Consider the following 27701-nt stretch of genomic DNA (forward strand, 5'->3'; position numbering starts at 1 on the left):
ATAAACATTAAACACCATTGAACTATATGCATAATAATTTTCAAACTGTGCTTGAATTATGGGTAGTACTATTAATAATACTTTATATTCATTAAATATCTATCCAGATAAACTTCAATTTGAAATTTCAATTTTCTTTTCCATGATAATTTTCATATCAATCTCCTCTTTCTTTTAAAAAAAGATTTAATTCTTTTCTTCAACTTCATCACGTTGTGCGATATCAGCAGCTTTTGAATCCATAAAGAAATGTTTTAAAACTAATTCAATAGCCCAAGAAACACCTAAATCCAAAATAATTGTAACTGTTAATTTAGTTTTGAAATCAGCATCCATTGGGACAAATTTCATAGCTTCATTTAATTCTGGGATAAATTCAGTTGAACCTGCAAGTGCTAAACCTGCAACACCTAATAAACCATAGTACATACCTTTATTATCTTTAATACTTTCTCTAAATGGTAAACCTTGATAATTGACAGCAAATGTGGAAACTTGTTGAGCTAATTGGATTAAAAAGATACCAGTGTTTAATAGTGATGGAGCAAATTCTTTTTCTAAATCTGGTTTTGGTTCTCTTGGTTCCAATTTATAAATTTCAGCAGTGATATAGATTAATGTTGCAATATGAACTGCAAATTGACCCAAGATTGAACCCATAATATAAATATTGAAAATACCAGGTTGTGGTCTTTCTTTAGATAATTTTTGAACTGGTTTACCTCTTGAAATACTCAAGAAACAAACAGAAATTAATAACCCAGAAACAGTAGCTTGACCATCACCAAATTTAACACCAGCTAAATAAATAACAGACAAGGAATAAGCACTAATCAAACAATTCAAAGCTAAAATCTTATACATTTGAATAGTTGAAACTAATGCACAACGACCTTGACGAATAATATTAGTAACAGTAGAAACATTTGCTAATTTAGAAGTGAATGGAGCAGCAACTGAGGCATCACCTAATTTCAAAGTTGGAGCTTCATTTTGATCTTCTAATTCATGTAAAGAACCTAATAATTGATTACTTAATTGAGATTGAGCAGTATTATTTTCAGTACCAGAAGCAGAAACAGTTGAACTTTCAGCATGTAATCTTCTCATTTCATCAGTAATTGTAATACCTTGTTTTTCAATAGCTTTTAAATAATGTGGATTAGTTGGACCTGGTGGATATAAATGAGCAATTGGTAATGGGACTGGTGGATGTTGTTTACCCCAAGCACCCATAATTTCACATTGTTTCTTATAAACTTTTTGTAAGGCATCAATTTTTCTAGCTTCAGCCATTTTCTTCATACCTTCTTCAGTACCATTCAAAAGAGCAACACCAACATGAGCTTGTTTTAAAGCACCAACATCATTTGTACCATCACCACACATTAAAGTATTATAACCTAAATGTTTTAAAGTGTTCAAGATAAATTCCTTTTGAGATGGAGAAACACGAGAATAAATCCAAGTATGTCTAATTAAATCATGTAATTGTGGATGTTCTAATAATTTTGATAAGGCATAACCAGTAACAGCAATATCATTCTTCTTGAATAAAGATTCATCAATTTTATCAGTACTTGAAAATGGTAAAATCTTAGATTCATCAACACTTCTCCATACTAATTCATGATCACCATGATGTTCTTCTGGAGCATCTAAAATTAAAACTTCTCTTTCAACAATTTTAACTTCTTTGGCAACATGAACAGCAGTTAAAGGATTATCACCAGTAATCATAATTGAACGATGACTTGATTCATTCAACATTTCAATAGTTTCAATGGCATCATCTTTCAAAGGACAATGGAAAACAATAAACCCAGCGAAAATTAAACCAGTTTCAACTTTTTCACGATCTAATTTGGTAACTTTAGCAGGTGTGATATTATCTTCTAAATGTTTATAAGCCAATGCTAAAACACGAGAACCGGAACGAGTAAATGATTTATAAATTTCTTCATAATTTTTTGGAATTTCAGATAATCTTTGACGAATAGTTTCTGGAGCACCTTTAGTAGAGACAAGAGTTTTAGAGCCATAAGAAGAAATTGAAGAAGAACGTTTTAAAGCTGAAGAAAATTGGAAACGACGTAAAATTTTAATTTTTTCAGTTTTTTTAGCTTTAGTTTCTCTGAAAACAACATCTTTTTCACCAATTTTCCAACCAGCAGCTTCTAAAGTAGCCTTTTCCATTGGATCACCAACAACTTCACCATCATCTAATTTAACTAAAGCATGAGCAGAACCTAAAACATAATTTGTAATTTCTGGAACTTCATTTGGTTTAGATAAATGACGAATTTCATTACCAAACCCAGCTAAACCTTCAAAAACTAAATCTTCACCTGTTAAAGTACCAGTTTTATCAAAAGCACAAACATCAATTCTACCAGCTAATGGGATTCTAAATGGTTCAGTACAATAAATGAAAAATTTACTCAATGAAGCTAATGAAGTATTAACAGCCATAGTTAATTCCATTGGTAATTCAGGTGGAACAACAGAAGTAACAATTAAAATACAATCTAAAATCAATTTATTTTGAATACGACCCATTTTAGTACCTTCAACCCAAACATACCAAGAAGCAGCAATGGCAAAGATTAATAAAAATAAGATGAAAAATAATGATTCATAATTACCAACAGAAATTCTTTCAGCAGAAAAAATCATAACACGAACTAAAGAACCTTGAGAAGTTTCAAACCCAGTCTTGGTAACAACAGCTAAAGCACCATTATCTGGAGCTAATGGGATAATTGAATCTGTTGGTGCAGTAACTTGTAAAGCTTTTGTACCACCATGTAAGATAGAATTTTTATCTAAACCATCCAATTGTAAAGATTCTTCACTTGGACGTAATTTAATAGATTCTTTTAATAAAGGAGTAGATTCACCAGAAAGCATAGCTTCATTAACAATAGCTGAACCATCAGTTAAGATCAAATCACATGGAATAGCAGATTCATCAGCAGTACGAGTGATTGAAACAACATCACCAGGTAATAAATCAATAGTGGAGATTTCTTCCCATTTGTTATTTCTATAAGCATTAATTTGAAATGGTTTAACACCCATTGTTCTAAATTCACCCATAGTGGAACGACGTTGGAAAACTGTAGTACATTCAAAACTAACAAGCATAAATAAAGTAAATAATGAATAATACCAAAATTCATCTAATAACCATAACCCAACACAGAAAACTTGGAAAACAAAAAATGGAGCAGTAGCATGTTCTTTAAACAATTCCCAAAAAGTTGGAATTGGAATATCAAAAGTATTTTTACCAAATGAACGTTCTAATTTTGATAAATCACCTGTAATACCTTTTGTTTTTTGATAATCTTCAATTTTTGGATCAGAATCAATTAAAAATCTTGGAGGAGTAAATAAATTATCCTTTTCATGATAAATAAATCTTCTTTTTTGGAAAAGGAAAGAAGTTTGAATTTCATCAGGATATTTATCACGATTAATTTCACTAATTGCACCTAATCCATTATTTGGAGCAGCAACAATCATAATATGAGTAGCTTCATCCAACTTATCAGTTTTGGAATAATTGAAAAGGGCATCAATGTTGATATTCCAATTTGGCATCAATAACAACAGTGCTTGCAGTGAGATAATAGCACCTAAATAAACAAAAGTCCATTCAGACCCTTTAATATATTCATCATAATAACCGAAATAAATATGACCAAACCATGGATAGAGCACAACGAACGGTAAGACGTAAGGGCGCTGGAAGAACCCCTTCGGTCTCAACAGCTGCGACGACTTCACCGCTGGATTCTCAACCAATGAAGCACTCATCTTTAATTTCAGTGGCAATTGTGGTTGGGAAAGTAGTAGAAATTATTTGTATTGAATCGACGTTTTCTTTATCGTGGCAATTTGATTTCAAATTTAATGGATGAAAATTATACGAAAGTGAATTCGCGAAGAGCTTACAGTGTGGATTATGTAATGCACATACAAAGGAATTCTATAAACTATTGTGAATTTAAGCATTAAACGAATTGAATAAGTGAATCTATATATTGGATATATCTTGTCCAGGTTGTTCATTGAGCAATTGTCTCCTGGTCTTTCACCAGTTGTAATCGTTGCATGGTTTTCCATTTCTCTTTATCATATTCACCGATTACATCCGCAGGAAATATTGAAATATGAGAATTTTCTGACCAATTTGAATTTGGTGAATTATTTGAACTTGTAACAGCTAATTGTGAATTATTGTGTTTATGTTTTGATGGTGTTGTTGTTGAATTATGTGGTTGATGTTGTTGCTTTGAATGGGTATCTATATCATTAGTTGTGGCAAAACTTGGTGTTATTGAAGAACGACGTTTTTTACTTGGTGAACTTTGTAAATCATGAACATAAGATAAATTTGGAATTTCTGAATCTGAGTCATTACTATTGTTTAAACTTGAATCAATCTTAAAAACAATATTTGATAATGATAAATTTTTCTTAAATTTAGCTTTTTTACTTGGTGAATTATTCATAATTGATTTTTTTTTAGGTGATGATGGCATTGAAACACTAAAATTTTTAAAACTAACTGATGAATTTTTTCTATAATGACCAATATTGTTTCCTTCAATTTGTTGATAACCATGATTACCATGTCCATGTCCATGTCCATGACCTCTAAAAATTGATTTATGAGGTGAATAACTTTTACTTTTAGTTAAATGATTATTATTATTATTTGGTGTATTTAATCTTTCTAAATTTAATGAAGATCTTGATTGATCAATAACATCATTTAAATCAAATTCATTTGATGATGCTTGTTGAACATTTTCCACAATTTTTAAAGCTTCTTCAGTGGAACTTGTTGATACATGAGACGATTGAACATCATCAGGAATTGAATAATTGTCATTATCATCATCATTTATAGTAAATCTATCATTATATTGATCATGATTAATTGGTGGATCTAATGAATCAAAATTTCCAGATTTCAACAGATGTTCAGGTTCAAATCCATTTTTTAATTGATTAACATTAAAATTATTAAATTTCCCTTGATCATAATCAATTGGTGCTATTGTCCTTATACCATTATCATCTTCCATTGATATATTATGTTGAGTTCTTAATGGGTAAAAATTTTCAATTGTTATAGCTCTGGGTATTAACTCTGGAACATTTTCATTTTGATCTAAATTCTGTAAATTATCATCATCTTGATTATTTGAATTAAATTCGTCTTTTCTTTGAAATTCCCATAAATTATTTAAATTACCAGGTTGTGAAATTGAACGATTTTGATATTTTGATAAAATATGTTGATTTTTAGTTAAATTTGAAGTTTGAGGTTTTAAATGTGGTGGTAATAAAGCACTTGGAATCCTTTTCAATGCATCTCTTTCCAAACTTAAATTTTTTGCATTTTGAGCATTTTTAATAGAATCATCAATTTTTTGTGAAGATGATGTTGTTGTTGTACTTGATAATCTATTTGAATTACGATGATTTTTTGCTGGTGTTGCTGTTATATCAGCTGAAGAACTTGATTGATTTATAATTGATAATTTTTTAATAGAATATAATTGTGCAATATTTTGAACATTATTATAATTTTTGGGTATTATTGACTTTAATTCATGATTTGTTAAAGAATTGAAATCTTTTTTAGAACTAAATCTTGATTTTGTTGATTGGAAAATTGATGATTGTTGATCAGTATTCCCGTTGGTTTGTTGAGAATCTTTTGTTGTTGTTGTTGCTTTTGTTGATGTTGTTGATTCTTGATTACCAGAAACTTTTCTATTATCAACTAAAGTTGCAGCTGATGCTTTTAAAGATATAACTTTTTCTTTTAAATTTTCAATGTCAAATTGTCTTTGTGATTCTGGATCATTATTTTGTTGATAAAATTGAAATAAAGAATTAAAATATGAACTTAATGTAAAACCATGGAAGAATTGTGATGCAATAATTAAAGTAAATAAAGAAATTAATAAATTTTGTGATTTTAAATCATTTTGAAATACATTTGCTTTGATGGAAAAATTAAATAATGAAAGTCTAGCTCCCAATGAAATAAATGATGAGATTAAATTGATTGATAATAATGACCAAATGATTGATAGTCTTGAATTGAAAAACAATAGAGGTAATGATAATATTGATATGAATTCACCAATTATTAAAGTTATTAAACTTGGTTTATTCAACTGATAATTTGAATTTTTAAAAAAAATAATAGCAATAACACCAGCTGCAAATGATAAAGATATTGAAAGAATATGAATCAAATTGGATATTAGTCGACCTGTAGGTCGTTTATCCATCTTATTGTGTGTTGATTTTGAATATACCTAAGATTTGAAAAGATCAAGTTGTTCAAATTTGATGTTTTTATGGCAAATTTTGACTTGTACGAGAGAAGTCTTTTTCAAATTTGATTGTGTAGAATATGCAGATATTGGGAATCAATTCAAGTACAAAATTTTCTTGGGTAATCAAATGAATATATGCAAACAATAAGGAATGGCTTTAGTTGGATAAGAACTGTTTGGATATATAATTGAATAAAACTTGAGTTAATAATGTCTAAGATAGCAATCTGATCAAAAAAACTCGATTAAATCTCAATTTCAAAGGCAAAATTCCAGATTTCAAAAAAAAAAAATATCAATAATTTTGTTATGATTTGGAAATGGAAATGTTGATCAATTGGGTTTGTTTATGTCTTGCCCGATACGGTAAGTACCGACCATGCGCATTGTCGGATCTCAAACTTTACATAAACAATCAAATTCGCGAACAATTAAAGGAAGTTTGGGAACTTTTCAAGAGATATTTCATGATAATTCAATAGTACTCTATGTTATTTGTTGGTTTGTAATTGGTGTTCCTGCATATACTATTGTTTAACTATGATATAGCATAGAATTATGAACTCAACAGCTAGTCAATCCAATTTAAAGCAATTCTTTGGGAAGCTTCGGTCTTCTTCTAAATCAAGACAGAATAGTAATTCTCCAGAAAATGGTGGGACACCTTCAATCTCAAGAACTAGTTCATCAACAAAACTTGGTGGTAACATTGGTAGTGGCTTTGGTAAACAACTTAAAACATTAGGTTCGGGTATTTCATCAAAAGTTGATTTATATTATAAGAAATCAACAAATGAATATTTTGCAGTAAAGACATTTAGAGGTCGTGAAAATTATGAATCAAGAGATGAATATAGAAAAAGATGTTATCATGAATATGATATAACCCGTGATTTAAATCATGAAAATATTACTAAAACATTTTCATTCATATCATCAATTAGTTCATCAAATCATCAATTAGTTATGGAATTTACACCATATTCATTATTGAAAATTATTCAAGTTGCAACACCTGGTGAACAAGAAATCCTATGTTTTTTCAGACAAATTGTATCAGGATTAAATTATTTACATGATAATTATATTGCACATCGAGATTTAAAATTAGAAAATATTCAAATGGATTCCCACGGGATAGTTAAAATTATAGATTTCGGTACAGCTTTTAAATTTGGACCAACACCAAGGAAATTGGCAATTGGAGCTGTAGGGACAGAAGCTTTAATTTCACCAGAAGCCCTATCTAAATTACAATACGATGGTGAATTGAGTGATATATGGTCGTTGGGTATCTTGTTGTACAGTATGATTAATGTTGATTTCCCTTGGACAGCTGCTAGAGAATCTAATAGTGAATTCAAATCATTTAAACAAGATCCCCAGGTTTTAATCAAGTCAAATTATCCCGAACAAGTTTGGAATTTGATAGGGCAAATTCTCCAACTGGAACCAACAAGCAGAATTAAAACCAATGAAATCCTAACCCAACTAGGCTCATTAACACCTGACTCTGTTCCTCCACATATTCAATGTCCTTCAAAGAAACATGCTAAAACTTTGAAAATTTGTGCAAATAGATTTAAACTGTGACTCTGCTTTGACTCTGATTGCTGACTCTGTGTCTAAATTGACTCCTTTCAGAATCACGTGAATGACCTTTTTTTTTTTTTTTGAAATCTTCCTTTCATCACCACGAAAAAAATATAAAATAATATAAAACCCATCAAAATGACAAAATTTGTAGGCGTTTGAATTACTTGATAAAAACACCCCCATACAATTAGTCCCACAATATTCTACAATGCTTCGTACTCAATTACGTGCTTTGACTAAGAACACCCAATTGACTGGTTTATTAACCGTATGTTAACACATCTTCATGAGTTTTTATTATCTTTTGATCTAACAATTCATCAATATATAGAGATCATATGCAATTTCTACAAAATCTCAAGAATTAATTTCCAAAAATGTTCAAGAAATTGATCCAGAAATGGCTGAAATCCTTAAAAATGAACGTCACAGACAAAAATCATCAATTACTTTAATTCCATCAGAAAATTTTACATCAAAATCTGTTATGGATTTATTAGGTTCAGAAATGCAAAATAAATATTCAGAAGGTTATCCAGGTGAACGTTATTATGGTGGTAATGAATTTATTGATCAAGCTGAAGCATTATGTCAAAAACGTGCTTTGGAAGCTTTTAACTTGGATCCTGAATTATGGGGAGTTAATGTTCAATCTTTATCAGGTGCACCAGCAAATTTATATGCTTATTCATCAATCTTAAATGTTGGTGATAGAATTATGGGTCTTGATTTACCTCATGGTGGTCATTTATCTCATGGTTATCAAACTGCTACAACTAAAATCTCTTATATTTCAAAATATTTCCAAACTATGCCATATAGATTAAATGAAGAAACTGGTATAATTGATTATGATGCATTAGAAAAATCTGCAGAATTATTTAGACCAAAAATCATTGTTGCAGGTGCTTCAGCATATTCAAGAATTATTGATTATGAAAGAATCAAGAAAATCGCAGATAAAGTTAATGCTTATGTGCTATCAGATATGGCTCATATTTCAGGTTTAGTTTCTGCAGAAGTTACACCATCACCATTCCCATTCTCAGATATTGTTACTACAACAACTCATAAATCATTAAGAGGTCCAAGAGGTGCAATGATTTTCTTTAGAAAAGGTTTAAGAAAAACTACTAAAAAGGGTAAAGAAATTTATTATGATTTAGAAAAAAAAATTAATTTTTCTGTTTTCCCAGCTCATCAAGGTGGTCCACATAATCATACAATTTCTGCATTAGCTGTTGCTTTGAAACAAGCACAATCTTCAGAATATAAAGAATATCAACAAAATGTTGTTAATAATGCAAGTCATTTCGCTGATGTTTTACAAACAAAAGGTTTTGATTTAGTTTCTAATGGTACAGATACTCATTTAATCTTGATTGATTTACGTTCCAAAAAAATTGATGGTGCAAGATTAGAAGCTGTTTTAGAAAGAATAAACATTGCAGCTAATAAAAATACTATTCCAGGTGATAAATCTGCTTTATTCCCATCAGGTTTAAGAGTTGGTACTCCAGCAATGACAACAAGAGGTTTTGAAAATAAAGAATTTAATAAAGTTGCAGATTATATTGATCGTGCTGTTAAATTAGCTTTGATTTTAAAAGATCAAGCTAAAGGTGATGATGCAAGAGCTTTATTAGCAAATTTCAAAAAATTAGCTGATGAATCTGATGATGTTAAAGCTTTAGGTAAAGAAGTTGCTGAATGGGTTTCTCAATATCCAGTTCCAGGTGAATTATAAGAATAGTTTAACTTAATGGCTTCTATATTATTTGTATAAAATTTTCAATATAGTTTCTATATATTCAATTCACTAGGTGTATTAGTACAACAAAATATTAAGGGTTCTTATTAAATTTGATATTTAACAACAGCGCTACGTCAAAACTTATTTACATATATCAACTATATAGAATTAACCGCTGGCTTATTAAATATCGAAAAGTATGGAGGAAAATGACAATCATGGGTTCTTGGAAAAAGATTCCCAGTTTCTACACCTTGGCCTTGACCATAGAAACAAACAGAACAGTCAACATCCTTGTTGATCTTATTACTAGTCATGCTTGTGATGATTATTTTCAGAAAATCTTCAAATTCATTGGTTTTAAGTAAAGTTCTATTTTCAATTTGTACTTTACCTATTAGATTTGCTGTCAATCTAATTAACTGTTGACCTTCAACAGAATCAGGATCATAACTTGATCTTAAATGTCCATGTTTAAGATGCCAAGCATAGTATGGAGTTAATGAATCAGCTAAAATTTCATTTTGTTTCCAATCTGCCAATTTTTCTTCTTTCAATTCCTAATCTATTATCATTCAACTCAATGTGAATTAAACTAGTTGTAAATAATTCCCTGAAATAGACATTTTCAGGATAAATGCTTTTAGCTATTTCAGGATCAATTAAATTTGGATTATTATAATCTATATTAAAGGGTGTACCATTTGGATATTGCCAACGATCTTTTGTAAAACAATCACAGAAAATCATTGAATGAAGTGGGAACCTCGGAAAACTACCATTTATAATTTTAAAATGAATTGAAGGATCTTTGGAAATTTCATTGATTTCATTTTTCAATATAGCTGAACCATTAGGATCAGGATAATCATCTCTAAATAATTTTGAAAACAAATGTATTAGAACTGGTAAATCAAAGCTAATTTTTGTAATATATCTCTTCATATATGAATTCGGGTTGTTGATAATATGAAATATAATGTTTTTAATATCTTTATACTTATAAATAACTTTGAAATCATAACCAGCAGGTGCACCTTGATCTCTTAAACAAACATCAAGAGCCTCATATTCAAAATCTTCTTCTTTAACTTTCCGAGATCTTTTAAAAATCTCGTAATCATCTACTTTATGATCATAAAAATCAGGTCCATATTTCATATAACAGGAATCATTCATTTTTAATTTATCAACATCACCTAAGACCAAAACCAATTGAAGATCTTTATATATTAATGGGCAGAATAAATCACAAAATTTCTTATTAATTCTAATCAATTTACCAGGATTCATATGTTTGGAAATTTCATACCATATCTCCATAGGGAAGGCATCAACAGTATTAGTATTGGTATTAACTTCATTTCCAGGTCTAAATTCTAAGTTGAAATTATCATCTCCCGTGAGCTTAACTAATTCCATAAACATAAGATTCCAAAATAATTCAACTTTTAAACTCAAATCAAGACCATCAATATAATATCTTATTGGAAACCAAATCATAGTTTTAATTCTCCAAACACCGATGATAAACGGCCTTACAAATTTTAAGTAAAATAGTGTAAGCCAGCCAAGATCATTGATAACGTTTATTGACCATTCTCCAAATATATCCTCTATTGATCTAAAATAATAAAGACGTAAGTTAAACCACATTTCACTAGACCAAAATTCAGACCACATTTCAAACCACATATTCTTGAGTCGGTCAAACAACACACGTAATTGAGCCCACATATTGAATTAAGTTGATCAAAACAAACAAATATCATTATAGATGAATTAAGAAACCCACTTTCATATTTATACTCTCAATTCAAAACCTCTCTCAAAAATGATCATTTATGTATTAAATTGAGTTTTTAAAGTGAGTATAAAAGAATTAAAGTTTCGATCAAAGCCTACTGCTCAAACCAAATTTTCGGATTATCTAATGCATTATATAATGAGGATGATTACTCGCGAATCTTTCGCACTATAATACACACCTTCAAATGCCTTAATTTTGGATCTGCTTTTAGTTATGACTCGATGCAAGTTGCAAGTTCTATAAATGAAACCATTTCTTTAAATTTTTGATAAATGAAGCTTCCATCAACCACCAATTGTGAACAATCGTGAATAATCACAATGAAGAAGTGTCTAATATTGCTATTGATATTGAAATTGACCTTGGAAGCCATGGCCTGGGATGTGGTACTAGCTAATCAAACTGATCTTTATCAATACTTCAACCTAGTAAGATGTTTATCTGCTAATGAACCCACGTCTAATACTACAATCGGATTGGACCATGACAATATTCTTTGCTTAGGTATCACAGCTCAAGATCCTGACCAAGCAAGATATGTGTTCCGCAGATGCTATAAGACATATGCTAATAAAACCATGATGTTTTACAACGTAAATAATCCAGATGAAAACGTCATTCAACCTGTTCACATAACAGAAACTCTTGATGGTCATGAGATGTTCAAAAATTGCGAAAGACCACGGTTTCCTGGTACTAGAGATATTGAATCCCTGCAAGCTAACAATTTCCAGTTATCTTCAAATACAATATTTAGTGTGTATGGTTTATAGATGAATTTATGTCGGTATAATGCTTTTCTGATGAATAGATAATGTCTAGCTTAATGGTACACTCTGCAATTAATGAGAATTGTAATCACATTAGTCTTCGTAGACTTTTTATATATTAAAAGTCATGGTTATAACTTACAATTGCAATTAAAATTGATCAAATCTACGTCGATTATCTAACACATTATATAATCCAAGATCATCATTCGCGAATTTTTTTGTTTTGTTTTTTTTTTTTTCTTTTTTGTTTGTGGTCAAAAAATTCTCAATTAAAATAGATTCATACTCAGCGCTCACTAAATTTGAATCCTATATTTTATTAAACAGTTTTATATTATTAGATACCCAGTTTTGAAGTATATAGCCATTTTTACGTTTCCTACTACTCATTTATTATTTTTGTTTTTTTTGTTTTTCCCCTGTTGGGTTATATATAGATTTAGTCCAGTGTTTTGAATTTGGGATTATAATTAGCTAAGTTTATCTACAATGAATAATGGTACAGGGTTATCAGAGCTTGAGCTCAAGAGACAAGCGGTATTGGCATCAATGAAAAGGAAGAAATCTGATCGTCAAGCAACAGGCTCAGCTATTCAAATTAATAACACTAATGCTTCCATGGGATCTCATAAAGATAAAGGTAAGTTAACAACAAATCTTTATGATGCTGTAATGGACTTAAGATCTTTAGGGTTTTCATTTGATGATATTGTTGAGAAATCAGGTGTTAAAAGAGAATATCTAGCCAATTGTTATAATTCATGGAAATTCATTGTTCCCAAGATTGATATAAAACAACCAGAACCAATACCAGCTGTACAAGTACCAGTATCGGTACCTGAACCTGAACCTGAACAAACTCCAGTTCTCATACCCAAATGGCATGATCAAAGATCTCATTCAAATAGTCCTATTGTTCATCAACGTCCTTTGTTCAATAATAAATATACTAGAGTTCAAGTTGAAGAAAGACCTGAATGGTTAAAAGATCTTGTTATTGATTTATCTGAAACATCAGATGAAGAAGAATCCGAGGAAGAAGAAGAAGAAGAAGAAGACAATGATGCTGATGAAGGAGAAGAAGAGGATGGATCTAATTCATCTAATGAAACTTCTCAAGATTCAGAAGAAAAGATTCATATAGAAACTTCAGTTACTGAAGTTGAAAATGTTAATGATAAAAAAAGAAAATTAGAAATTGATAATGATGATGAAAATAATGATAACTTTATCAATACAAAAATTTCATTAAAAGAAAAAATTGAAAACTTAAGTGATAAAATAAGGCAACATGAATCTTCACAAAAATCCAAAAATTATAAATTTTTAACAAAAGAATTAAAAGATAAACAATCTCAATTACTTTGGTTGAGAAAACAAGTTTCTATAATGGAATCTGATATTATTTCTACCAAAAGTATGATTAATCATCTGGAGGATGGTATGAATTATCTATCAGAATGGAAAACTGAATTAGCTTCAAATCTTGTTCAATTGGAAGCTTTAGAATATGAAGAAAAGGAACAAATTGAAATGGATAAAAGACGTGCGACTTTAAAGGCAAAATTACAACAACAAATGGAAAGTAAGAGACAAGAAAAAATTAGAGAAGAAGTAGAAAAACAAGAAAAGATAGCTAATGAACAAGATAATAAAGAACAGGATGTGGAGATTGTTGAAATTGCTTCGTCATCAGAAGGAGAAGAAGAACAAGAAGAAGGATCAAATAGTATTGATATAGATGATGTTGATAATAATAATCATTCAAATGGGATGGTTTCATCTGATACAATTCATAAGATACCAAAGGTAATTAGTGTTTCTATTGGTTAAAGAATAACAAGTTGTGTTTAACTAAGAGAATATCATATATTATACTACCTCTCTTTGGCTCAACATCACTTTTGTCTATTCTTTTCATACCATTATATTTTTATGTTTGAAAAACTTATTCATTTTGTTAAGTTTCTAACCCTTTTAAAGATTTTCAGTGCATACTAACATTATATCTTTTATTTTTAGCATCAAGCAAGTCATTTTACTCCATATAATTCACTTGGTTTCAAGAAACAAAAAAATATATCAGTAAGTGATAATGATCAATTATGTCCTATAGAGTTAACTCAAGGTGCATGTAAAGATAAAACTTGTAAATTTCAACATCTTAGTTCTAATTGATTTTGAAAAAAGATGAAAAAAAAGAAGAGAAAAAAAACCAGAAAAAAAAGTTTCAAAATCAAGTTTATGATCTTTGAATGCATTTAATGAAAATAATTTTAATGTCTCCAACTTATGATTTCATAATATCCATATTTAATAAGACTTTCTCCATGTTATCATGTTTGATCATATGCATAGAATTTTAGTTAATATATAATGAATTAATATTAATTTATAAAAAATTGAAATTTGTAGATAACATTATAATTTCAACACAACAATATAGTGTTCTGCAAATTCTATCACGCGAAAGTGCTTGTATCAACAATTATCAACATCACTTGAACTATTGAACAGTATCTAGATCGACTCTTGATATACTATGACAATTCTCCTTTATGGGTGAATCTGGGTGTCGATAGGAAGACGTAGTCAGCATAAATCAATAACTGGGTATATCTTTCATTTCGGTTATTACGTATCCTAATTTAATAACGAATAAAACCACTAATTTGATCAATTACGTCCTGAGTGAAACATCTTATGATTATACAGCGATGATTTTTAATATACAAACTCCAGTATGAAAACTAATCCGATTACAACAGACTTTCAACTACAGAGTGTACGTTCAAAGCCAATCACCATTCATCAGCAAAGCATTATACCAACATGAATATATTTATGAATCATACGCACTAAATATTGTATCTCTAGTACCAATAAACCGTGGTCTACTGCAATTTTTAAATATCTCATGACCATTTAGAGTTTCTGTTATATGGATAGGTTGAATGATGTTTTCATCTGGATTATTTATGCTGTGAAGCGTCATGGTTTTATTAGTATATTTACTCCAGCAGTAATCAAACACAAAACTTGCATGGTCAGGATCTTGAGCTGTGATATTTAAGCAGGGTATATTGTCATGGTCCAATCCGATTGTAGTATTAGACGTGGGTTCATTAGCAGATAAACATCTTACTAGGTTGAAGTATTGATAAAGATCAGTTTGATTAGCTAGTACCACATCCCAGGCCATGGCTCCCAATGTCAATTTCAATACCAACAGAAATTGTATACAATTCATCATTATCATAATTATTCACAATTCTTCACATGTGGTAGTTAATCAAGGTTTGATGAGTTACTGAAAAGATAATGAAATGATTTCATTCCAATTAACTGGCGTGGAAATTTACATGGAATATTAGTCATAAAAAGATCAAAAAGGTGAGATCAGCAGATTCAAAATAGGATTACAATTTACGTATTTATGTAGGTATATAGAGCCAAGAGGCTTTGGTGATCGCGCACTTTCTCTATTGATCTGCCTCATGTACCGTGTTATGCTGGAACTTGGAATTAAATGTAGGTAGACCCGGGAGTCAGGACCGTAGGTACACCGTACTAGTAAGCTAGTAGGTACTAGGCTAGTATATAATATATATGTGCTAGCCTTAGAAGTTAGTGACGTCAAAATCTGACTAGTATTCATGATTCATGAATCATCATCATTAAGCATTTTTATCAAAATACAAATGGTTAAAAAGCTTAATAAGTATCAAAGCTTAATATTGTAACGACGCGAGATATATGTTAACTGCACGAGAACAAGAGCTCAACATGATCTTAATTCTGAAATATGTTACTGTATAAAATAGCATAATCAAAATAAGTGTGCCATTTTTCAAGCTGTATGATACACATACATTATCTTTGAAGAAGTGGAGTAAAATTATATAATTTTAAGCTAAACTTTTCTGTGATTGAGATGTGATAATTTTAATTAATTTGAACATATCAATTGGCAATTCTGAGATATATAGATGCAGAACGTGTATAGTAGCTATAGGACTATATCATGGATATTTATGTTCGCCATGGTAACTGAGTTATTATACGGTATATTATCCAAAGGGCTTAATAATTTGGGGATATGAAATGACTGGTACCATGACTTAAAGAATAAAACCACTAAATTGATCTTCTAAAAGCCATATATTGATGGTAATCTCAAGCTACATTAAATTGATTTAGTGAAATCTATAATTCATATAAGTTCACTTATAAACCATACCCACTAAATGTTGTATCTCTAGCACTAACACGCCCTCCTCTTCTGCAATATTTAAACATTTCATGACCATCTAGAGTTTCTGTTATGTGAATAGGTTGAATGATGTAGTTTTCTGAATTATTATTGGTGTGATGCAACAGGATTCTACCATAGTTTTTCCAGCAGTAACCAAACACAAAGCTTGCATGGTCAGGATCTTGAGTTGTAGTATCTATACTTAGTATATTGTCATGGTCCAATCCAATTGTACTATTAGATGTGGGTTCATTAGCAGCTAAACATCTTACTAGGTTGAAGTATTGATAAAGATCAGTTTGATTTGAAAGTACCATCTCCCAGGTTATGGCTCCCAAGGCCAATTTCAATATCAAAAAGAATAATAGACTGTTCTTCATTGTTTCTTCACAGAGCTAGCTCTTAAAGAAGGTTTGATCAGTCATCGAGAATATAATGAAATGATTCCAATATTTATGAATATAATATGTGAATTAAACTTGGTGTGGAAATTTACATGAGATCATAAAAAGATCAAAAAGGTAAGGGCAGATTCAATATAAGATTATAACAATTTACCTATTTGAATTTCATTGATATGTAGGAACTATATAGAGCCAAGAGGCGTTGGTGATCGCGCACTTTCTCTATTGATCTGCCTCATGTACCATGTTATGTTGGAACTTGGAATTATGATTAATTAGAAGTTAAATGTAGGTAGACCGTAGACCGTAGGTACTATTAACTAGTAGGCTAGTACTAGCCTTTAAGTTTGGGAAGTCAAAATTGGACTAGTATTTATGAATCATTATCAATATTAAACATTTTTATCAAAAATTATATTAAATATACAAATGGTTGAAAGCTAAATACGTATCATTAAAGCTCAATATTATAATTGTAACGACCCGATCGATATAAGTCATTGACTGCGAAATTTCTGACCACCGAATATAGCGATAACATATAGGGAAAGCTAGTTTTTTGAACCTGTTAATTGCATAATCCCTCATTTCCTATATACCCAGGTGATGTACCAAAAATTCAGATGCGATTCGATCAAGTGATCATGATCTACAGTACCATTCTAGTTCAATTCATCCATCAATGAGCTTATTTTGATTTGAAACAAGCTAAAAAATTAGTTGATACTTTAACTTCCTTCTCGAGGACAAGGTCACAAGAGGACAAGAAGTGTCTGCTGCAAATTATTGCGATCGATTAGCATAGGTGTATCATATATCATGAATTCATAACGTATCCAAAATATCTAAATCCAATCTGAAAAACAAGGTCCGAAATTCGAAAGATTATCACCAGCGAAAAACTCACATGTTCATCACACAAATCAACAATATTTAAGAATCCTTCAGATCCACAATCTTCCAGGCTTCAGCTCAAATTACATAGGTTCTTCTATCCCCATATAGTCCAAGCTGTACCCATTTTGTTTTTACGAGCCGCTGAAGCTGATGTGATCTTGATGAAATATAGGCAAGTGTCACACAGTCAGATGCTGATGCTTCAATAAGAGTAAAAAAACAGACACAAACTCTCTTGATATCAATTGCAAGAAACTCTGAGGCAAACCTCTTGTTGATAAAGATGATGAAAAAGGCAATTTTATCTTTTCCCAGAAGTCTTTGAAGTCAAAATGTCCGTAGTGGAATCTGGATGCTGGATACCCTCAAAGATAGGAATCATTTGGTAACAGCTTAGATCTGACAAGCGATGATAGCTTTAGGCTCAAATAGAAGAGCTAGAAAGGCTCAATAATCTTTACTGGTCAGCTTGTAAACTTGATGATATAGCTTTATCAAAATATTGTACCATATAGTATCTTCCATATAAATATCAACAAAGTCGAACATGCTAATCTTTTCTGTAATAAAACCACCAATTTGGTCCTAAAATAATCATAGGCGCTGCGGCGTGCCAATGAAGTACTCAATTAATAATTTATAAATAATTACAAAATTTCTATATATGAAAACTATATATATGCGATAATTCAACTTTTAACTACAGACTTTGTCCAAGGTCCATCAGGCCGATTGGCCAGGCCATTCATCAGAAAACCATTATCCTGGCATAAATTCATTTATAATCCAATATACCCACTAAATACTGTTTTTGAAGATAACTGAAAGTGGTTAGTTTGGTATTCAATATCTCTAGCTGTACCAATAAACCGTGGTCTACTGCAATTTTTAAACATTTCATGACCATTTAGAGTTTCTGTTATGTGAACAGGTTGAATGATGTCTTCATCTGGATTATTTATGCTGTGAAGCGTCATGGTTTTATTAGCATATTTATTCCAGCAGTAATCAAACACATATCTTGCTTGGTCAGGATCTTGAGCTGTGATATCTAAGCAAAGGATATTACCACGGTCCAATCCAATTGTAGTATTAGACGTGGCTTCATTAGCAGCTAAACATCTTACTAGGTTGAAGTATTGATAAAGATCAGTCTGATTTGATAGTACCATATCCCATGCCATGGCTCCCAAGGCCAATTTCAATACCAACAGCAATTGTAGGTGATACTTCTTCATTGTGATAATTCACAATTCTTCACATGTGGTGGTTGATATTGAAGATTTGATTAGTTATTGAAAATACAATGAAATGATTTAATTTATATATTATGTAGCCTGTAGCCTGTAGCCTGTAGGTACGACTCATGAGGTGTACTGTATTAGTCATAAAAAAAGGTAAGAGCGGATTCAGAATAAGATTACGAAATTAAAATATAGCGTATTTGAATTTGCACTGATATATATGTAACGTAAGAAGTTGAAATTTGGATTAACGTAGATATATATAGAGCCAAGACTCAAGAGGCGTTGGTGATCGCGCACTTTCTCTATTGATCTGCCTCATGTATCATGTAGTATAACTTATAAACTTATACGTAGTTGGAAATTGGAATCGGTATTAATATTAGCTGATCGTCGGAATATTGATATTTTGATAATTTTTCGCCCCAGAATTGTTAGAACAGGCCCTAAGAAAAACTCATGAACTAAACCATGAACCTGCAATATCATCAAAACATTTTTGCGAAACTGCACAAATTAGTTTAAGAATTGCGAATAATATTATATAAGCTGTATATAACGTCAATATTAGCAGCTGGCTAGATATATTTCGACTGTAGACGCACTAATTACTAGTTCATATCATGTACTTATATACTTTAAGTATAATATTGTGGAATTTTAATTGAAATTATGGCCCGATAACATGGGAACTATTAGTTTTTTTGTTTCATGCATGCTGCATATTATTGAGATATATCTTTATATTTAGCTTATATTTATATATTAATTAAATTCAGGTGCAAATTATAATTAAAATGTCTAAAATTAATATATTATTGATAAATCGGTATATACACTCTAGCTGTAGTATGTTTCCTCGTGAAATGTGATAGATACACTATTCTCATGCAACTTTCTCCCGGTACAATATTAGGGAACCCTTTTATATATACTTTTTCGATTCACCAGCTTGATCAATGCTCTAATATAACTCTAGTTAAGCGTCCTTGACTGTTGCAGTCTGCAGATAACCTCAGATGACTCTCACTGTCCAAACACGTCCAAAGTTCAAACCTCACGAATCATGATTCATGATAGGCACTACGGTACTACCTAGTACCTACTATACCTACAGGCTACCACAAAAAAAAATTCAAAGCTGCATGGTCAATAGATATCACTAGCGCCTGTGATGAAAATTTCTCTTATATTGTCGAGTAAACCTAATTACTATAAATACTAGCTTGGTTCACGCATTTTGAAGTTAAATTCCTTAAATATATTATAGTATTAATATAATTTCAAATCATTAATATGGGCTGCTTAGTCGCGTTACTGTTGGTATTGAAATTGGCCTTGGGAGCCATGGCCTGGGATGTGGTACTAGCTAATCAAACTGATCTTTATCAGTACTTCAACCTAGTGAGATGTTTAGCTGCTAATGAACCCACGTCTAATACTACAATTGGATTGGACCATGACAATATTCTTGGTTTTGATATCACAGCTCAAAATCCTGACCATGCAAGTTTTGTGTTTGGTTACTGCTGGAATAATTATGCTAATAAAACCATGACAATTCACAGCATAAACAATCCAGATGAAGATATCATTCAACCTGTTCACATAAAAGAAACTCTAGATGGTCATGAGATGTTTAAAAATTGCAGTAGACCACGGTTTAATGGTGCTAGAAAATTTAAACGCAGCAAATATTCCAATTATTATGTGATGCACATGTCAGATACTCCAGATGACTGCTCCAGCACTGAGCAGTTTGATACTTATACTGATATCTGTCAAGATGACCAAAAAAATCCATTCTATGCATTTTTACCAGATAATAGTGATAATGATACAGGATTGGTAATCTATGTTTGGCCCCATCATGACTGTGATAAAGGTAATTCACGCATGGTGTCATTAGCTGCAGGGGCAACCGGTGAGTGTGTTTCTCGAAAGGTTTACTCTTGGTTTGGGTCTTTGTCTAAGGATGAGTGTTATCAAAGCACTAATGTATCTTGTACTCAAGTTGAAGTTGACGAATGGACTGGGACTATAGCAATAGGTGCGGTGAACTATGGTGGTGGAAAGTTGTATGATTCGTATAGCTGAACGATATATTTATAATAAAAGTTGCTGTTATACGTTGATGAGAGCTAATTAATTAAACGCATTTGGATATAAGTTCCTGGTTTAATCGCCTTTTCTATTGTTTCTTGATTCCTTGATCATCATATTTTGAATATATTATTAATTGTATATAAATCAGTTAGTATATTTTTATATTATTAATACTTATGAATGATACTTTATATTGTTAAGCGTAATTGACCAAATGCTCTAATGTTCACAGCTAGTATTAAATTAAATTATTCCAAAATGATCAATATCCATATAATTAATTAACTATATAGTCTATATTGTCACTTTACCTCTTGACAGTGGTGTTCTGTGTGTCCCTTACCAGTTATGTTCACCTTCAAATCGATTGTTTTCTTTCCCTTTTAATGAACACGTTATGAATTGAAAAGTTATAGCAGATAGATCAACCAAGTGATCATATAATTCAACTGATAGAATAACAGTGGTGCTTAGCTGTCTAGTTTAACTGGCTAATCAAACATGTCCAATCTAAGTATATCAAGTAGAGATCCAAGTCATTCCCATTCTAGGTCACAATCAGTTTTGGACTTAGGTAATGTTGGTGGTACTAGTTCACCAAAAAAGAAACAATCACATCAAAAATCTAAATCAATAACAAAACCATTCATTATCCATCCATCTTTATCTGAACAATCATTTGGTGACTCAATAGGGAAAAGAACTTCAAGTTTACCAAATTTTAAAGAACTAGGTCCACCAGATTTGATACATATTTCCAACTACAATAAGATTTCTCAAAAAGAAGAAGGAAATTATCATTATATTACTGGGTTAGATGTTAGTTCTCCCGTTGCACCATTGGCATATTTAACTACTTTGAATTTGAACTCCAGTAATAATTCTTCAAAACATCCAAATATTTATACTTATTGTTCTTTTAATTCATTTTCAAGATGTGATGTTAGAATTAGAATTGAATTCCCCAATAATAACAATTCATCATATCAATTACAACAAATTCCAAGTGATAGAAGTAATAAAACTTTAATGGAAGTCAATGATGATGTTTGGGAAGAATTATTTGTTAGTTCAGTTATAAGATCTGTTATTATAAATTTAGATTTTGAAAGGAAATTACCTTCATTAGTGGAAAAACCATTAATTAAATCAATTCAACATTCTAAAACAATCATATCAAAATTAATTAAATTCTTGGATAAAGGTTATTTATTAGGTTGTATCTCTACTGTTCAAAGACCTTCATTAGTTCAAAATTTCCTTGTTGATACATTATTAAAAATTGTGGAATTAACAAATTTATATGATTATACAATTGAATTATTAACAAAACATAAAAAAACAGATCAATTAACAATTTTAATCATCAAAATATTATTTTTAAAAGATTCAGAAGTTGAAGCAATAAAATTAATTAATCAATCATTAAAATTAAATCCAAGAGATACATTAATCTTGAATGAACAAGTCAAATTTTTACTTTCAAGAGAACAATATGAATTAGCTTTAAACCCTGCATTATCAGCTGTTAATTCTAATCCTGTTGATTTTGAAAGCTGGTTGAATTTAACCAAATTACATATCCTAAGTGATAATATCCCTATGGCATTAGTTGCATTAAATTCTGCACCAATGTATACAATCCGTTCAAAAGATTTAATTTTCATTGAAAATAAAGATTCATTAGCATTACCATTTCCTAACGAGGGGAAAATTCATAAAGTTTGGGGAAATATATCACAAATTCATGGATTAGGTTCAGAAAATTTAATTAAATTTTCTCCAAGATATGAAGTTGAAGCTTGTGATCCAACACTGATTAGAATTAATCAAACACCATTAAAAGGAACATATAAATTAACTTATGATTTATTAATCTTAATTATAAATAAAATTGGCTGGGATAATTTATTAAAAATTAGATCTCAAGTTTTCATTATGGATGATGAATATAAAAAAACTATATCAACAACAAGTATAGATGAAAAAAATGGTGGTAGTAATAGTAGTATTACAAATAAAAGACTTTGTGAAAGATGGTTAGATCAATTATTCCTTGTGTTGTATGAAGATTTAAGAGTCGTACTGATAGTGGAGAATGAATTAAATAATGCAAAACAATTGAAACATAGTGGATTAGAATGGCAATTAATCGGTTTAGCATCATTTAGAACTCAACATTTCAAAAATTCCATTGCAGCATTAAGAACTTCTCTTAGTGCTAAATTTGATATTATTTCTGCTCTTAAAGTTATGGAACTTTGGGAAAATCAATATTATAATAGAGATTTTAAAATCTGGAATAAATTAAATAAATTTGGAAATTTTGATATAACTCTAGATCAAATCTTGGATATCTTGGTCAGAGCAATAAGCTTTAATATTAGATTTTTCAATGAATTTCAATTAGATATTTTATTATTCCTCAAGAAATTCTTAACAAAATATGATGTTGATTTTATCAAGAATAAAATTCAAGTTTTATTTGAAAATGATAATAAAGATTATAAGAATTCTGGTGTTATTCCACCTTTTGACTCCTTAGTTGCTGATACACTAATGTTTTCACAATAATAGCTTAAATATCAAAAATAAATGGGAAATAAATGAAATTCTGTTTTAAAATTACTTATATGTAAGTGTCCCGTACCGATCTGATAATTTTGTTGTACGGTCGCGAATTTCTTTAAAAGAAAAAAAAATTTTGGCCATTCGACAAAATACCAAAATGAGCGTCGATTTAAAATAAAAATTATATAACAATTAATAATTTTATTATCAATTGTAAACTAAATTGATTTTGCAGTTTTCCACAATTGCTATTGAACTACACTTAGAGGAGCTTAGAGAGAGAGAGCGCTAGGACAAGGGAAGCTGGAATCAGTTTAGAATTGGGAACTCATAAAGTGTTTTGTTTTTTGGATCATCGTTGACCGTTTTTTCTCATTTGCTGTTGTCCCTATTGTGTGTTAAATTTTTATTACATTGAGAATTCTTGATTTTAAGTAAGAAAGAAGGGTGATAATATCATAAAAGTGACTGGAATCATTGGATTATTTGTTAGTTGTTTGAATAAGTTTGGTTTACTAGTTGATATTCATACTTTGTTGTGTGAGTTTTGAAGGATTATTAATTATCATATCATATCCGTTGGTATTATATTGGGAGAACAATATTCATTGATTTATTGTGTTTAAAGTGATCAAAGATTCTTTATTGTTGTTATTTATCAAGTTTACAATTGTTATTTACTCAATTTTAAATTAACTCCATTCATACATTTGATTCAAGCTGGAAGTTAAATATACTTGTTTTGCATATTCAATTTTTTATAAATTACATTCATTATACCCCCTCAAAAAGCATTATAATAATAACATATAAATAATATACACAAAATGTCTGGATCATTTTGGAGATTTAATAATAATTTTAATGAAGTTTCTACAATAAATAATTTATTAGATAATGGATTTATTGAAAGAATTCCATCAGGAAATTCAAATCAGAGGAAAAATTCATTTAGTTCAGATGAATCAAGAGATGATTCTTTAAATCAAAATAATTATGATGATGATGACGATGATGATGAACAAAATTTTGCTCCAAATTTAGAAATTTTAGATGAATTATTAGATGAACAAGATATTATAGAAGAATTAGCTCAATCAAATATTAAATTAATTGAATATTTAAGACAAAGAGAAGTCATTGAACAATTGATTCAATATATAATCACTGAAGAAGATGATTTATTAGCAAAACATCAACAAAATAATAACGAAGATAATGATGAACAACAAGAACAAAAAGAAGAAAAAGAAGAACAAAATAATAACGATAATGAAGAACAATATAAATCAATAAATTCATCAAATTCTGATTCTGATTCTGATGATTTACAAAATTTTGATCAACCTGAAACTATTCAAGAAATTCATTCAAGAAGAACTCAAGTTGCTGCTGAAATATTAGGTGCAGATGCTTGGTCATTAACTGATTCAATAATGGATAATCATGATTTATTATCAAAATTATGGAGTATATTAGATAGATCTTCTTCATTATCAATGAATTTATCAACTTATTTTATGAAGATTAATGAAAGATTATTAGATTTAAAAATTGATGAAATGTTAAATTTTTTATTAAATCAAGAAACTTTAGTTGATAGATTCTTAAGACATATTGATAATCCTCCATTAATGGATTTTTTATTAAAAGTTATAAGTACTGATAAACCTGATTCTCCAACTGGTATAATTGATTTATTAAAAGAACAAAATTTAATTGAAAAATTAATTTCATTTTTAAAACCAAATGTTAATCAATCTGTTCAATCTGCTGCAGGAGATTTTATAAAAGCTTTTGTTACAATAAGTGCAAATTCAAATACTGATAATACAACAATTGGACCAAATGAATTAACAAGAGAATTAGTTTCTGAAAAAATCATGAGAAAATTATGTAATTTAATGCTTTTAGGTGGTACAAGTTTAGCAAATGGTGTTGGTATAATAATTGAAATCATTAGAAAAAACAATTCAGATTATGATTTTGTACCAATATTATATATTACAATTGAATCACATCCTCCAACTTCAAGAGATTCAATTTATTTAGGTCATTTAATTAAAGTTTTCAGTGAAAATATTCCAAAATTTGCTAAAATTTTACAAAAAACTAAATTAAAAGAAATGGAAACTCCATTTGGTTCAATTGAACCTTTAGGTTTTGAAAGATTTAAAGTTTGTGAATTAATTGCAGAATTATTACATTGTTCAAATATGGGATTATTAAATGATGAAAAAGGTGAAGATATTGTTTTAGAACGTGATTTAGAAAGAGAACGAATCATTACATTGGAAAAATTAGAAGAACAACATGAACAAGATGAAAATTTCCCAAATGATGAAAATTTAAATGAAAAAGTTGAAGATGATGAAGATGATTCTGATCATGAAGCTTCAAAAGTCATTGATAATTTAAATATATCTGATGAAACCAAAAATGATGATGATCAACAAAAAGATGAAGAAGTTGATGATGATGAAGAAAAATCTGATAAAAAGGAAGATATAAAATCAATTAAATCTATTGAAAGTAATAAATCTGAAAAAAAACCAAGTTTAGAAATTCAATCAGAACCAGATTCAGATGTTGATACAACTTTAGAAATTCAATATGATGAAAATGAATTAATAATTCGTAAAGATCCAGTTATTGGTGATCAATTAAAAATTGCATTGGCTGATAATCAAGTTATTTTAACAATTTTACAAATGTTTTTCAAATTCCCTTGGAATAATTTTTTACATAATGTTGTTTTTGATATTGTTCAACAAATTTTAAATGGTTCAATGGATATTGGTTATAATAAATATTTATCAATTGATTTATTTGGTCGTGGAGAAATCACTAAAGCCATAATTGATGGACAATTAAATTGTGAACAATATGAAATTAATAATGGATTAAGATTAGGTTATATGGGTCATTTAACTTTAATTGCTGAAGAAGTTGTTAAATTTACTGCATTATATCCACCAAATACAATACATCAAATTATTTATGATGCAGTTTCAACTCAAGAATGGACTATATATGTTACAGAAACTTTAGTTGATACAAGAGAAAAATATAATGCATTATTAGGTGGTAATTTAGAACCAGAAGATCCAAATCAAACTGTTGATGATAATGAACAAGATCAAAATGAACAAAATCAACAAGGAGTTATACCTGGAGAAGTTGATGATGATTATCATATTTCTGGAAGAGATGATATTGATGATGATGAAGAAGATGAAGAAGGAAATCAAAATAAAAATGAAGATTCAGGTGATCAATTTTCAAGATATATGTCACAACAATTAACAAATGATTTACCAGATAAATTTGGATCATCAGATGAAGATGAAGAAGATGATGATCTTGTTGGATGGAATAATCAACAAGTTTATAATTCAAATGCAATGTCTATGAATGATGATGATGATTATGAAGATCCAAATGATGATGGACAATCTTATATTAAAAAAGATCATCCATTATATTCAAATATGTTAACTTCAAGAGATGATGATAGAGAACCTCCAAGATTTGCAGATGATGATGAAGAAGATGATGATGAAAATTTTGAAGATGATGAACGTAATAAATTATTTAGAGATAGTTATAAAGAAGATGAAGATGATCAAGATGATGATGATGATGAAGATGAAGAGCAAGAAAAAGATGATGGTGAAGTTGGTTATGGATTAACAAGAAGTAGAAGTAAAGGTGAATTAAATTGGGATGAAGATGAACAAGATCGATTAATTAATGTTGCAAGTTATATGAAGAATAATCAATAACCAAAAAATAAACTATAAACTATAAACAATTTTCATCTTTAACGATAAATGTCTTTTTGTTTTCATGATGCTGCTGTTTTTTGATTCTTATCATCAATCTTTGTTTTGTTATTTCATTTCTGTTTAAAATTTCATGTAT

General features: G+C 29.6%; 13 protein-coding genes across 13 annotated transcripts; 7 read left to right on the forward strand and 6 right to left on the reverse strand.

Moving 5' to 3' along the window:
• Window positions 1–186: 186 nt before the first annotated feature.
• On the reverse strand, window positions 187–3822 carry SPF1 (ion-transporting P-type ATPase SPF1; the record flags this gene model as incomplete). Its single annotated transcript, XM_011273416.1, has 1 exon — window positions 187–3822. One exon carries the CDS (start codon window positions 3820–3822, stop codon window positions 187–189), a length of 3636 nt encoding a protein of 1211 aa, XP_011271718.1.
• A 251-nt stretch (window positions 3823–4073) lies between these two features.
• Window positions 4074–6320, reverse strand: IRC8 (Irc8p; the record flags this gene model as incomplete). Its single annotated transcript, XM_011273417.1, has 1 exon — window positions 4074–6320. The coding sequence occupies one exon, from the start codon at window positions 6318–6320 to the stop codon at window positions 4074–4076; it is 2247 nt and encodes a 748-aa protein (XP_011271719.1).
• Window positions 6321–6926: 606 nt separating this feature from the next.
• BN7_6020 (putative serine/threonine-protein kinase) lies at window positions 6927–7961 on the forward strand (the record flags this gene model as incomplete). The annotated part of the gene is made up of 1 exon (XM_011273418.1): window positions 6927–7961. One exon carries the CDS (start codon window positions 6927–6929, stop codon window positions 7959–7961), a length of 1035 nt encoding a protein of 344 aa, XP_011271720.1.
• Window positions 7962–8364: 403 nt separating this feature from the next.
• SHM1 (glycine hydroxymethyltransferase SHM1) lies at window positions 8365–9711 on the forward strand (the record flags this gene model as incomplete). The annotated part of the gene is made up of 1 exon (XM_011273419.1): window positions 8365–9711. The coding sequence occupies one exon, from the start codon at window positions 8365–8367 to the stop codon at window positions 9709–9711; it is 1347 nt and encodes a 448-aa protein (XP_011271721.1).
• Window positions 9712–10236: 525 nt separating this feature from the next.
• Window positions 10237–11454, reverse strand: BN7_6022 (uncharacterized protein; the record flags this gene model as incomplete). The annotated part of the gene is made up of 1 exon (XM_011273420.1): window positions 10237–11454. The coding sequence occupies one exon, from the start codon at window positions 11452–11454 to the stop codon at window positions 10237–10239; it is 1218 nt and encodes a 405-aa protein (XP_011271722.1).
• Window positions 11455–11847: 393 nt separating this feature from the next.
• Window positions 11848–12300, forward strand: BN7_6023 (uncharacterized protein; the record flags this gene model as incomplete). Its single annotated transcript, XM_011273421.1, has 1 exon — window positions 11848–12300. One exon carries the CDS (start codon window positions 11848–11850, stop codon window positions 12298–12300), a length of 453 nt encoding a protein of 150 aa, XP_011271723.1.
• A 489-nt stretch (window positions 12301–12789) lies between these two features.
• On the forward strand, window positions 12790–14133 carry BN7_6024 (uncharacterized protein; the record flags this gene model as incomplete). The annotated part of the gene is made up of 1 exon (XM_011273422.1): window positions 12790–14133. One exon carries the CDS (start codon window positions 12790–12792, stop codon window positions 14131–14133), a length of 1344 nt encoding a protein of 447 aa, XP_011271724.1.
• Window positions 14134–15142: 1009 nt separating this feature from the next.
• BN7_6025 (uncharacterized protein) lies at window positions 15143–15553 on the reverse strand (the record flags this gene model as incomplete). Its single annotated transcript, XM_011273423.1, has 1 exon — window positions 15143–15553. The coding sequence occupies one exon, from the start codon at window positions 15551–15553 to the stop codon at window positions 15143–15145; it is 411 nt and encodes a 136-aa protein (XP_011271725.1).
• Window positions 15554–16527: 974 nt separating this feature from the next.
• On the reverse strand, window positions 16528–16935 carry BN7_6026 (uncharacterized protein; the record flags this gene model as incomplete). Its single annotated transcript, XM_011273424.1, has 1 exon — window positions 16528–16935. One exon carries the CDS (start codon window positions 16933–16935, stop codon window positions 16528–16530), a length of 408 nt encoding a protein of 135 aa, XP_011271726.1.
• Window positions 16936–18635: 1700 nt separating this feature from the next.
• On the reverse strand, window positions 18636–19094 carry BN7_6027 (uncharacterized protein; the record flags this gene model as incomplete). Its single annotated transcript, XM_011273425.1, has 1 exon — window positions 18636–19094. The coding sequence occupies one exon, from the start codon at window positions 19092–19094 to the stop codon at window positions 18636–18638; it is 459 nt and encodes a 152-aa protein (XP_011271727.1).
• Window positions 19095–20396: 1302 nt separating this feature from the next.
• Window positions 20397–21197, forward strand: BN7_6028 (uncharacterized protein; the record flags this gene model as incomplete). Its single annotated transcript, XM_011273426.1, has 1 exon — window positions 20397–21197. The coding sequence occupies one exon, from the start codon at window positions 20397–20399 to the stop codon at window positions 21195–21197; it is 801 nt and encodes a 266-aa protein (XP_011271728.1).
• A 510-nt stretch (window positions 21198–21707) lies between these two features.
• On the forward strand, window positions 21708–23780 carry CHS6 (Chs6p; the record flags this gene model as incomplete). The annotated part of the gene is made up of 1 exon (XM_011273427.1): window positions 21708–23780. The coding sequence occupies one exon, from the start codon at window positions 21708–21710 to the stop codon at window positions 23778–23780; it is 2073 nt and encodes a 690-aa protein (XP_011271729.1).
• An 824-nt stretch (window positions 23781–24604) lies between these two features.
• Window positions 24605–27562, forward strand: SAP185 (Sap185p; the record flags this gene model as incomplete). The annotated part of the gene is made up of 1 exon (XM_011273428.1): window positions 24605–27562. One exon carries the CDS (start codon window positions 24605–24607, stop codon window positions 27560–27562), a length of 2958 nt encoding a protein of 985 aa, XP_011271730.1.
• Between the last annotated feature and the right edge of the window lie 139 nt (window positions 27563–27701).

This window comes from Wickerhamomyces ciferrii, contig 00245 (genome assembly GCF_000313485.1).
Source record: "Wickerhamomyces ciferrii WGS project CAIF00000000 data, strain NRRL Y-1031 F-60-10, contig 00245, whole genome shotgun sequence".
NCBI lineage: Eukaryota > Fungi > Ascomycota > Saccharomycetes > Phaffomycetales > Wickerhamomycetaceae > Hansenula > Hansenula ciferrii.